We start from the raw sequence: 13,707 nt of genomic DNA on the forward strand, positions 1-13,707 counted from the left end.
ACACAAATAGCACAACTTGTACATACTGACAGTGAAAACTGATATAAAGACTGGATCAGTATTAATCATTGTTGACTGCAGCTGTAATAAAACTCAGATTTAAAGTGTTAAAATCATACACACACACACACACGAACACACACACACACACACACACACACACACACACACACACACACACACACACACACACACACACACAGTTTACCTGTCTGACTGAAAGAAGATACAAGGGTGTGGCCAACCATGAGCACATCAACAGTTAAACATGGCCTCTTTTATGTGCATGTTCAGACTTGAAGCAAAAAAAAGGCAGGCACTTTATCACTTCGTCATCACTGTTAGGTGGCTTGAGTCAATGGCCTGACTCAGGTCACTGAAGACACCTCAGGTAAACAAATTTCTAAATTAAGTTCAATCAGTATTTGCAGAGACTAACAATAGATACAGAGTGAAATGGGAGTCAAACTTCTGCATTTTTGGTTCTCCAGTGGTAAACGATCTTGAAGAGCTCAAAATCAGAATGTCAGTGTCACTTGAAGGGCCACATTTTTTGTGTCTTGTACAAAGTAAAGTGGAGCTGTGTTTTTACCATTTTATTTCCATGCTGCAGCACACAGGCTGGTGCTTTGCATACAGTTAGAGCGCAGCTCCGGAGGGAGCACACACAGTACAGTCAACAGTCTCCTGCAGGAACTTTAGGAAATACTAATACTGCAAATCTGATCATCACACAGTATTAATAATAAATCAAGAGATTTAATATTAAAAGGAGTATTTAATCACTCTGAAGACATTCTCTCTTAGACAAATTAATATCATAAATATTATAAATCCCATCTTCCCCCATTAAATGAACAAATACAGTATACTTTACACTTCTTGTACATGCTTATCCAAAATATGTGCTTATCCAAAATCAATTACATATGTATGCAGCACGGAATAGATACAAAAGAGCTCTTTCCGCCTTAATCTCTTCCTTTGGGATAACTTATACAAAGTAACATAACATTTAAAAAGAATAAATGCTAAAAGTTTGTGAACCATATGCGTGAAAAATGAAATTATGTCTGAAAAATCAAATGCAGTGAACTGCAAAGAGAGGCTCTCCAGTGAGCCATGAGCAGCACTTTAATTACAATTTGAATATTGTGGCAACACATTGTTTCCATTGTTACCATCCCATTGACAATCACTGACAGACAAACTGGAAGAGTTAAGTATTAACCTGTTTAATTGTAACTTGTATGAAAGGGTTTGAGAACCACTTACTGTACTTTCTTCTTCATACACCCCATCATGGCTAAATGCAGCAGTAAGGCAGCGCTGACGTATGTTTATACTACTGCACAGTTTGTACTACATGATCCTCCTGGTGTTCTTGAAGTGACCTCTACTGGTATTTGCATGATGTGGTTTAGTCTTGGGCTGCGTTTGTATTTGCCATGCAGAATCCAGTGAAATAAGATGCACGCAGTTCATTTTCCTCTTAAGCACACACTGGCTGTGCAGACTTAAACAAGGTCATTCTTTATTGGCAGAATTATTAAATAACACGTCTTTAAACATGCTGGAGACTTGGACATTTTGGACATCCTGTTTTTCCTGTTCAGAGTTGCAGAGACTGCTGCCTTTCCCAGCATGCACTGGGCAAGAGGCAGGGTACAGCACAACAGGACAGAGAGTGCCATCATGTATGTGCAATTATGTAAACCACACAGTCAACGGACAGCAAGTGCTTGACATCTTTTCAGAGATGTTCAATGGCCTTTGTATGCATTTTTAAAGGCTCTGTAATCCCAACAAACAATTGCAACAGAAAGAGGCTAAAAAAAGAGAAAGGGCTGATTTACCTAGCAGTTAAGGCTGTGGCTCCTCTGTGCTTGCTCCTGTTACTCAGACCGTGCCCTTTGTCTGGGGCCAGGGCTTGGTCCGGGGCCAAAATTTGCATGCCAAGGGCCACTTGAATGCGAAGCTCCCCGGATTCTCACTGCCTGACATGCAAAACCAGTGGGGGACCAGTTAAAATGGCGCACGCGCACAGTCAACACAGGTGTACTCCAGTCAAAACAATGAGCTGCCTACCCCCTCCCCAGAGCTCTAAACCTTCACCACTCTTCCCAGAGAGTGTTATGGAAATGAGTGAAGTGATTTTCCTGGGATACTGTACCTGCAGGTTGTCAAAGGATGAGGGTTGGATGTTAAGGTAAGGTGATATGTAGGTTGGTCCATAACAGATCACAAACTAAAAGCAGTGTGACACTCGAGAGTGGGGACTGGAGGTTGAGGGTCATATAAGAGGCAGATCATCAGAGGTAGAAACAGAAGAGGAATAAAATTGGTAGGATTCAAAGCATGCCGAGGTCTTTCCTTGTGAAAAAGAAACATGGGGCATGTAGAACATGGCAATGGAAAGAGTCAGAGCAGGTCGAGTGGAAAGAGGATAATACGGCAGGTAAGATTTGCATCTTTACATTTATGAGTTTTTGTGAGTTGTCAAAATTAAGCAGTGATATACAAGTTGGTCTGACCCAAAAACAGGCTGTTAAGCCATACTCCAGTATGTTTAATTTATTGTAATTAAAGTTAACCTTCTTAGTTTACTTATAAGTTAATTAATTATTTCCTTTTGTCCCTGTCGATGAGCAAAGATGCTAAAGAGCTGGTGTCCTGCAGTGCTGACGCCCAACAGTCTGCTACTGTGCCTCAGCCAGTAACTACCTTAGGATGTGGGACAGCAGCAGAAATTAGAGTGCCTGTACCTTTGGCAGGATCAGGAGGACCAGGGGCTGACACCAGGCAGGACTGGTCCACACTGATGCTCCAGGGTTCCTTCTACCATCCCAGCACACTGGCACTCGTCAGCAGAGTGAAGGTGAGGTCAGACTTTTCATGTGAAGTTAAACTCCTATAATATGACCATGTTCAGACTACAATTTGTTCCCTATATGCCAAAGAGAGAAGAGAAAACTCATGAGGATGATATTACAATATTTTCATTATTATTATCTCTCTCATTCTATCAGCCCTGTCAACGTACTTCCCTCGCCTCAGGTGACTTTGTGTGCTCAGTGTGCCAAAAGATATTCCCCCTGCAGCGCATGTTGACCCGCCATCTGAAGTGTCACAGCCTGGTGAAGAGACATCCTTGTCGATTCTGTGGCAAAGGATTCAACGATACCTTCGACCTCAAGAGGCATATGCGAACACACACAGGTCAGAAATATGTACATTTGCTCACACACACAAACAAACACACACACACACACACACACACACACACACACACACACACACACACACCGATTGGAAAACAACTGTCTACAGATTACTATATGATTACTATATTTTGGTGACTGACAGCATCACTCAGTACCAGAGATCAGTCACCAAAAAGTACAGAGAGAATGTTTAAGTTGAATATTTTGACTCTCAAATACTATAGATTTTTGGGAATATTTTGCTTGGTCTAAGGTCCAAGCAAAATATTCCTCTTTTCCAACGTTCTTTTCAGCAAAAGTAGCATCTCATATTTTATTCTTGAGACACATTGCAGTGTAAACGCTGTTGAGTAACATTAATTACAAAACTATGTGACCATTTACGAGGTGAGATAGGCTACATTAGAGTTATGGCTGAAACAGAGTCGGGCCAGCGGTAAATCACCAAAGACCTGCACCAGGGCTGGCAACTTTTGACTTCAACTTGAAGTGAGATTTGTTCCATGATCCTGGTGTTGTTTCCAGCCGATTTAATGAAGGTAAACGCAATGAACCAACGTGCATAATGGCACTGCGCTCTGGCGCAGCACCTCAGGGGCTTCAGATTTATCAACATATCAGTCATCATATCATATCAGTCCTGCTGCCTAAATGAACTGAAGGAGATTCTGAAGGTTTCATTTTCATTGCCCCTCTCATGGGTGGACAAAACATAGTGGAGCCTTTAGCAGCTAAAGAGAGCAGAAACAGAGCTAAAAGAGAGTGAATATTGGACTTACATTCATCAGGTGGACAGAAACATGACTCCAAATGAATGATAATGTTGCTCCATAACTACTGGGTGTGGAAATAATAACACTAAAAGGGTGATGATATGTCACTGTTATGTTCACAACCTGTGTCCGCTGCCCACAAATGGTGAAAACAATCAGGTAATGCAGGTTCAAGTAAAGGTGATAGTACAAGAGTGGTCATGATGATGATGAATATTGGATAATTATTACTGATGCATTAACATGTTAGCATTTCAATGTTGTAGCTGTTTGAGGTGGGGGTGATTTTAGCTTATTTAATAATTATAATTTAATAATAATAATAATAATAATAATAATAATAATACATTTCATTTATAGAGCCCTTTTGAATATACTCCACAACACACTGGTACTTTAATTTACTGTATTTACACATTGTACTTTTTATTTTTAGTACAGATTTATAAAGTTGGAATCCTCAAATTAACTTAGTAACTAGCTTTAAAATAAATGTGGTGGAGTAAAAAGTATTAAACTAAATACATTGTCCCCTGAAATGTAGTGGGATGAAAGTAGTAGCATAAAATTTAAATGATTATGTATACCTCAAAATTGTACTTGCGTATAGTACTTTAGTAAAGACACTTGGTTACTTTCAAACAGTGCATGTATATAGCTAATAAAGCCTAAAATCAAAAGTGCAAGTGCAAAAGACAACACTTAAAAAAACCCCTGTCCCTCCCCCTCCAAACATGTAGGAAAACCTATGATGGCTGCGCAACTTGCGAAAAATGCGAAAACTGCGGAAGGCCTTCTCTAGAGCCACACACACACACACACACACATTGCATTGACTACCATTCATTGTGGACAGCCTAACCCAAACGTAAACCCTAACCTTAACCTAACCTCAATTCACACCTTCCCTCTAACCTTAACCAGGACCTCAGAAATGAGGTTTTGCCTCATTGAGATTGGGCTTTGGTCTCCATGTGGACTACTGGTCCTGACAAAGTCTGTGTTTATACTGGAAACTGTCCCCAAGAGGTAATCTTCACATGAAACTTGAAGATATTGAGAACGCCATTAATCAAAATCAGTTCTGGGATATGTGGAACAACTTCAACACAAATCAACCACAAGTATCAGCCATCCAAAATGGTGACATCTGGAGAGCACATTTTGAAAATCTGTTCAAAGGAATATCAGTAAATCTAATTAATTCAGATCAATGTATTATAAAAGAAACACTCCAAACATTAGAAGAAACAATTAAAAACAACCCAAACCCCCTTGATTTCCCAATTACTTGGGAAGAATTCATCACACAGACAAAATCTCTGTGTGATGAATTCCAGACAGCCTTACAAAATCAAATGCTCAAAATGCAGCGCCTCAGAGATGCAGGGTGCAGTGTTGAAGTTGTTCAATGTTGTATGACAGTCAGGATGTTTTCCTGACATCTGGTACAAAGGGCTCATTTCCCCCATTCATAAGAGTACAAATCAGACCCTAGTAACTACCATGGCATCTGTGTCAGCAGTTGTCTACGTAAATTATTTTGTAGTATTCTAAATAAAAGAATACTGGATTTCCTTGATGAACACTCCATCTTGGCTAAAAATCAAATTGGTTCCCTCCCAAAACACTGCACTACCGACCATGTATATTCGGTTCACACTTTAATCAACAAACATTACACCAAACAAAAATGGTAAGATATTCACTTGTTTTACTGATTTCAAGAAAGCTTTCATATTTGACATGAAGGCATGAAGGGCTCTTTTACAGACTTCTACATTATTATTAATATTTTATTTTTATTTTCAGGCTACCTGTCAACAATTATACAGAACACAAAACATCAAATAAACCCCAATTCCTACACTTCCTGTATAAACCCAGTTAGGAAAAGTGTACAGACAGTGCTAGAGTAAAACACAAAGACACACTCCACCTTTTCTAAGACTATACATAATATTTTCAAGAGGAATACAGCTGTTCATTTTGGAAGACCATCTATGAATGAGGGGAGGGAAGTCAGATTTCCATGTCACTATTATGCATTTCCTGGCCACACATAAAGCGATTTTCAGAAATTTTATTTGGGAATTGGTTGAAGATTTACAGATACTTGTGAAATTCCCTAGTAGGTAAAGCTCGGGATCTAGTGGGAAGGTAACTCCTGTGATTTTGGTCAAGGTGTTACAGAGGTCGTACCAAAAGGGCCTCACCTTTGGATTTATGAAATTTCTGTGGGGTGAGGTACAGTTGATGGAGGAAATTATAGTGCACCAGGCATTAATGGCAGCTGACAAACTGCTTTGACATAAATCTGATTCTGATAAATCTGAGGTGTTCATCAATTGTTATTATGTGAGGTCTGACTCCCATCTTGCTCTAGATTTGTGTAAACCTGGCTTCAGGCCTTCATTCAGCAGCAAGGAATACATTTTAGAAATATAGAAAATATTTGTTTACATTTCCCTCATGAAGCAGTTTCTCCACATCAGTAGATACAAGTAAAGTCATTCTGGGTCCCAAGTTCTTTCTAAGAAAAGATCTTAACTGAAGATAGTAGAAGAAGGTCTTGCTGGACAAGTCATATTTCCTCTTCAATTGTTCAAAGGACATGAGAAGTCCTTTTTTGTAACAATCTTCCAAATGTTGGATCCCTTTATGATGCCAAGTCTCCAGAATCAACATGGGTATGAGTTTATTTTGTCTCAGAGGTGTTTGCATGTATCGCATTTAAGCTGCCAAGTAATACTTTTTAAAACTGGGTAATCGAAGGTCTCCTAATCAATAATCCCCTGTTAATTTTTCCATAGATACCCTGGACACTTTACAGTTCCATATAAATTGTCTAACATATTTGTTGAGGGTTTTAAAAAAGTTTCAGGTAGTGGAATTGGCAAGGACTGGAAGAGATATTGTAACCTCAGTAATATATTCATTTTGACACAGTTCATTTTGCCAATTAGAGTAATGATCAAACTCATCCACTTACGTAGATCATCTTCAATTCTACAGAACAATGGGGGGTAATTATGTTTGTACAAATTATTAAGATCATTATCTACAGCTATTCCAAGATATTTTATACCATTCGGAAGCCCCTTAAATGAGCTTGTTTGCTGGTACTCAGTGTAATCAAAACTCGTTACTGGAATGATTTCACTTTTTTCCCAGCTCACCTTTTATCCTGAAATAACACCATAAACATTTAATAGAATCTGTAATTTGGTGAGGGAGTTACCAGGGTCTATTAAGCACAAAATGACATCATCTGCCAGGAAATTAATTTTATGATTTGTCTGATCTACTTTGAAACCTTTTATATCAGGATCCTATCTAATTGCTTCAGCTAGGGGCTCAATAGCCATGACAAAGAGTCCTGGAGACAAAGGGCAGTCCTGTCTCCCCTCGATCTATTCAAGGGAAATGCTGTTGAGATCTGTAATTTTGGCCCGAGGTTCATAATAAAGGGTTTTTATCCAATGAATAAACAACTGGCCAAACCCAAACTTGGCCAAGACTTTGAATAAATACGGCCACTCCAGCCTATCAAAGGCTTTTTCAGCATCTAAAGCTATAGCTACACTAGTCTCAGTCTTAGATTTTATTAGGTGGATAACATTAAAGAGCCTACATATATTGTTAGCTGACGAGTGTTTTGAAATAAAGCCACTCTGGTCTGGATTTATTTATTGTGGCAAGTATTGGCCAAGTCTGTTAGCCAGGGCCATAGAGATCAGTTTATAGTCTCAATTTAATAATGAAATAGGCTGAAATGAAGAGCACTTTAATTGGTCTCTATTTTTTTGTGAACCACAGTGATTATGGCAGCAGAGAATGATTTGGGAAGAGTTTGAGTTCTAGATGCTAAGTTAATGACATCCATGATAAGGGGGACGAGTAAATTCTCTGTAAAAGGGGAAAACCATGCTCCCCTGGTGATTAATTAGATTGTAATGAACCCAAGGCCTCTTAAATTTCTTTTTCAGTGAAGGGAAGGTCAAGATTCTCTTGGTCTTCTTGGCCAAGTTTGGACAGTTCAATAGTGGACAGAAATTCATCAATCTTAGTCAGATCTTCTGGCAATTTTGATGAATATATATTTGTATAAAGCTGTTGTGTTGTTAATTTCTATTGGATTATATGAGACTGAACCCGTTTCAGTTTCAATTGTGTTAACTGTCCTTGAACTTTCCTCTGTTCTCATGTGCCAGGAAAAGATTTTGTGTGCCTTCTCTCCCAATTCATTATATGATCTCTTTTGATGGTTTTTGTTAGTACACGTGCAGTTGCATTCTGGACCAGCTGGAGAGTCTTTAGAGACTTGTTAGGGCAGCCTGATAATAATGAATTGCAATAATCCAGCCTGAAGTAACAAAAGCATGGACTATTTTTTCTGCATCTTTTTGAGAGAGGATGTGCTTAATTTTTGCAATATCACGTAAGTGAAAAAAGGCAGTCCTTGAGATTTGTTTTATGTGGGATTTAAAGGACATATCTTGATTCAGTATAACTCCCAGATTCCTTACAGTGGTGCTGGAGGCCAGGGTAATGCCATCTAGAGTAGCTATATCATTAGATAATGTGTTTCTCAAGTGTTTGGGGCCGAGCACAATGACTTCAGTTTTGTCTGAGTTTAGTAGCAGAAAATAGCAGGTCATCCAGGTCTTTATGTCCTTAAGGCATGCTTGGGGTTTAGCTAACTGATTGGTATCATCTGGCTTCATAGATAAATATATTTGGGTATCATCTGCATAGCAATGAAAACTAATGAAGTGTTTCCAAATAATATTACCTAAAGGAAGCATATACAAGGTGAATAGTATTGGTCCAAGTACAGAACCCTGTGGAACTCCGTGTCTAACTTTTGCCTTCATGGAGGATTCATTGTTAACATGTACAAACTGAAATTGATCTGATAAATAGGACTTAAACCAGCTTAATGCAATTCCTAGGATTTGATGATCAATTGTGTTGAATGAGGTGCTAAGATCTAACAAGACAAGCACAGAGAGAAGTCCCCTGTCCGATGCAGCTAGGAGGTCATTTGTAACTTTCACCAGTGCTGACTCTGTGCTATGATGCGCTCTAAATCCTGACTGAAAGTCATTAAATAAACTATGGTTATGTAGGAAGTCACATAACTGACTAGCAACTGCTTTCTCAAGGATCTTAGAAATAAATGGAAGGTTAGATATAGGTCTATAGTTGGCTAAGACGCCTGAATCAAGAGTAGGCTTCTTAAGAAGAGGTTTAGTTACAGCTACTTTAAAGGACTGTGGTAAGTAGCCTGTTACTAAAGACAGATTGATCATATCTAGTAAAGAAGTTACTTCCTTAAGCAGCCTAGTTGGGATGAGGTCAAAGAGACAGGTTGATCGTTTGGATGAAGAAATCGTTGAAGTTAATTCAGAAAGGTCAATTGGAGAAAAGCAGTCTAAATATATATTTAGGTTTCACAGCTGCTTCTAAGGTTCCTGTGTTTGAGGATAAATTGGTGCCTGTTGAGGGCAGAAGGTGATGAATGTTGTCTCTAATAGTTAGACTTTTATCATTAAAGATGGTCATGAAGTCATTACTACTGAGAGCCACTGGGATAAACGGATCAATAGAGTTATGTCCCTTTGTCAGCCTGGCCAAAGTGCTGAAAAGAAACCTAGGGCTGTTTTTATTCTCCTCTATTAATGATGAATAATAGGTGGCTCTGGCATGACAGAGGGCCTTCCTATGTGTTTTAAGACTATCCTGCCAGACTAAACGAGATTCTTCTAGTTTGGTAGAACGCCAGATCCTTTTCAGTTTTCGCGATATTTGCTTTAATTTGCAGGTTTGGGAGTTAAACCATGGAGCTAACCTCTTATGTTTTATTAATTTCCTTTTTAAAGGGACGATGGAGTCAAGTGTTGTTTGCAGTGAGCCTGCAGCACTATCAACAAGATTATCAATTTGGGAGGGACTCAAATTAACATAGGAGTCCTCTGTAGTATTGAGACATAGTACTGAGTTCAATACTGATGGAATTGCTTCCTTAAATTCAGCTACAGCACTATCAGATAGACATCTTTTGAAGACATTTTTGTCTAGTAGTGTGTAATCCAATAATAGAAATTCAAAAGTTATCAAGTAGTGGTCTGATAAAATAGGATTTTGTGGAAAAACAAATGTTCAATTTCAATGCCGTAAGTCAGCACAAGATCGAGGGTATGGTTATGACAGCGAGTGGGTTTATTTACACACTGAGAGAAGCCAATTGAGTCTAATAATGAGATAAACACAGTGCTAAGACTCATTATCGACGTCCACATGAATATTGAAATCACCTACTATAATTACTTTATCTGTACTAAGGACTAAGTTTGATAAAAACTCTGAGAATTCAGATAATTCAGAGTATGGACCAGGAGGATGGTACACTATTACAAATAGAATTGGCTGTAACGTTTTCCAGGTTGGGTGAGAGATATTAAGAACAAGGCTTTCAAATGACTTATAATTAAATTTAGGTCTAGGGTTGATAATTAGGCTTAAGTTGATGATGGCTGTGACACCACCTCCTCAGCCTGTGTCTCGAGGAATGTGAGTATTAATATGACTGGGAGGAGTGGATTCATTTAGGCTGACATATTCTTCATGAAACAGCCAGGTTTCAGTACGGCAAAATAAATCAATATGAAGATCTGAGATTAGATCATTAACTAATACAGCTTTAGATGATAGTGATCTAATGTTTAAGAGTCCACATTTAATTCTCCTATTTTGTTGCACAATTGCAGATGTGATATTAATTAGTTTTAGATTTTTATGAATGACTCCTCTTTTATTTATTTTAGATTTAATTGATTTAAGTGGTCGGGGGACAGACACAGTCTCTATGTGGTTTTGGTTTTGGGTGGGTAACTGATCTAATGGAAGCGCAGAGAAGCTAGATCAAGATGTTTTGGCTTCACCTTTGGAGAGCTGTCATGACATCCATATTTATATACAGTCAATGAGACGAAGGAAAAGAAGCTGATGCACCGTGGCCATATGTTGATCCTATAGACGAAAACTGTTAGTGTCAGTCTCTTGACCATAATTTATAGTCTGAGATATCTGGATTTCTGACAGCTATGTTGTCTCCTACTTGATGAGGAGCCATAAGAATCAAACAGATGACCACACAGCCACAAAGTCATCATTGCTAATTTGAATAAATACATTATTAATGGGCTACAGGAAATATACCTAACTAAAATCACTGTCTTGTTTCTAGTTTGTCAACAAACCATGACAAATATGTAGCACCATAATAATGGAAAAGTTGAGACTAATTTCCAATTATCTGGTAGGACAAGATTGCAACAAATAAGGCATGAAGTCAGAAGCATGGCCGATTTTTCCTTTTATTTGATTTTACTGACAGAACCTAAAAGCCGCAGAACATGTTTGATATGTTGCCAATTGCCAGTAATCACAAGTTGATACCAGTGGCAATGATATGATGGATATGGTGAAAGTTTATCCAGTGCAGTAGCAGATTAACTTAGTGTAGGTTGCTATATGAATAAAATCACCTACACATTCTTCAGGTTCTGTAAGACACAAACCCACAAGCATTATACTTTTACATTGAATGTAATGACACAGTATTGTAAATTCTATTAGAGCAATAGCTTGTAAACACTGCAGGGTAAAGCTTTGCTCTTTCAGCTGGGCGCACAGCAGTAGTGAGCATATGAACATTCAGTAGCTAACAAAAGATTAAGATGACAATCTTGTATTAGTGGTGAGGTTGCAGATTGCAACCAACTCAATACCCCCACCCCACTTCCAAGCATGTAGGAGAACTTACGGTGGCCACGAAACTCATGAACAATGCGAAAGGCCTTCTTAAGAGCCAGTGTTCGGTTTATCGATTCTGGGCTACTGTGGAAACATGGCGGTGCAACATGGCGGGCTCTGTTGAAGAAGACCCACCCCCTGTGTAGATATAAAGGGCTCATTCTAAGATAACGAAAACACAATTCTCATTTTCAGGTGATTATACACTAACTAAAACATAGTTATGAATATTATATTCCATTACTGCCAAGTCTGTTCTGCTAGATGCCACTAAATTCTACACACTGCACCTTTAAATGACAGCAGCAGCCTTAATTGCAAGATTTGTCACATAGCTGCAAGGCAACTGTAGCCAGTCTGAACGTGTAAGTATATCCACACAGACATGCACAGGAAAATAACCTCTTTTGTCTCCCCTTGCTGCAGGTATCCGTCCCTACAAGTGTGAGCTGTGTGAGAAAGCCTTCACACAGCGCTGCTCTCTGGAGTCCCATATGAGGAAGATTCACAGCGTTCACCAACAGTATGCCTACCGCCAGAGACGTTCCAAGATCTTTGTGTGTGAGGACTGTGGTTACACTTCAAGCCGCCCAGATGAGTACTTCCTCCATGTGAGACAGTGCCACCCTGGCAGTCCTGCACTCCGCAGGTACTACCGCCGCCAGGCCCATGAGAACAGCAGCTTTGCACCAGCGGAGCGTAAACTCAACCCCTATTTGCTGTACTCAACCCCTGCTTACTACATGTAGGAAGTCAAAACCTCCCAAGACATAACATACTGCAGCATATATAATCAGAAAAGTGTGTTCATTGTAGCTAAATCAATAGAACTTCTTTCCTTTGTTACTCACTGGCATTATCTAATTATGAAAACCCCAGTTATTAAACCATATGTTTCTGTATTGTTTAATATCAAGTTATTCACTTCACACACGACATATTCCTTACATTGGGAACCATTATTAAATGACAGGTAGCATTATGGAAAACCAGGCAAAGCACTAAGTTCTGCATTTATGTAAACATAAATTGAACAATAAAAATACTTAAAGTAAATGCTAATACAATTGATATAAAACTGTGTAGACTAAAGTAAATGATGGACAAAAAAAATAACTCATTTGTCTTTCTTGTCTGATATAATTCCAGATTTGCCATTTAGTTTTATACATGACAACATTTATGTATGTTAAAAAGAACAATACGAAATCCTACAGTTTGCGGGTGTCGTTAATGCAGCAAGTCAAATCGGACATTGACAAGCTTCCGAAATTACCACTTGTCCTGAATGAAGCATAGTTGATGTACTGGATGTCGGCAGGGCTGGACATCCAACCCAGCATTCCTGCAGGCTGCAGCTGCTACTATTTGATTTATTGTGAAATATTAGGGTTAAATTTTGTGAAATCCTGGAAATAATTTAGTGTAGACTCGTTAATCTATGATAATTTCTAAGAGCGTCTTCAGCCACAATACTTTTGAGAAACACCTCTTAAGCTTATGAAGGTTCATAAAATGGATTTTATGATCATCTTAGCTTTAGATGCTTTTGGGAAACAATGCCCTAGTTTGTCATATTGTACTTGTAAAGTATATACAACATCATGTCTCAAAGGAGTTTCTGCATCATAACTCATTTGATTTCTGACTGTGATGGTTTTGTAATTTCCTATTAAAAACAGAAAAACGTTTGGTGTTTTCCTGTGAACAGTGGAGTCTTTCGCTGATTTGCATAGGGCTTCACTCTTATTAGAATATTTTAGGTTTATTTTTGTAAACAACAAAGGGACAGTCAGTTCTCCTCTGTCCTCCCTATACACGATGTGCTTAAAAGTGATTTAGCAACAGACTCTCGTTAAACTGACTTAAACATAATTTTCAGTGGGTAT

General features: G+C 38.6%; 1 protein-coding gene across 1 annotated transcript; it reads left to right on the forward strand.

Moving 5' to 3' along the window:
- Positions 1-370: 370 nt before the first annotated feature.
- On the forward strand, positions 371-13,329 carry LOC121910679 (transcription factor Ovo-like 2). The gene is made up of 4 exons (XM_042431962.1): positions 371-391; positions 2,775-2,878; positions 3,030-3,219; positions 12,245-13,329. Exons 2-4 carry the CDS (start codon positions 2,822-2,824, stop codon positions 12,565-12,567), a joined length of 570 nt encoding a protein of 189 aa, XP_042287896.1. The 5' UTR covers positions 371-391; positions 2,775-2,821; the 3' UTR covers positions 12,568-13,329.
- The last annotated feature ends 378 nt before the right edge of the window (positions 13,330-13,707 follow it).

This window comes from Thunnus maccoyii, chromosome 13, assembly GCF_910596095.1.
Source record: "Thunnus maccoyii chromosome 13, fThuMac1.1, whole genome shotgun sequence".
In the NCBI taxonomy this organism is placed as follows: Eukaryota; Metazoa; Chordata; class Actinopteri; order Scombriformes; family Scombridae; genus Thunnus; species Thunnus maccoyii.

Excerpts from the sequence above, each read along its gene's own strand:
- LOC121910679 (XM_042431962.1), top strand. The coding sequence starts at position 2,822 with ATGCTCCAGGGTTCCTTCTACCATCCCAGCACACTGGCACTCGTCAGC. Across the intron at positions 2,879-3,029 it reads CACTCGTCAGCAGAGTGAAG|CCCTGTCAACGTACTTCCCT; the intron begins GTGAGGTCAGAC and ends TCATTCTATCAG. Across the intron at positions 3,220-12,244 it reads GCATATGCGAACACACACAG|GTATCCGTCCCTACAAGTGT; the intron begins GTCAGAAATATG and ends CCCTTGCTGCAG.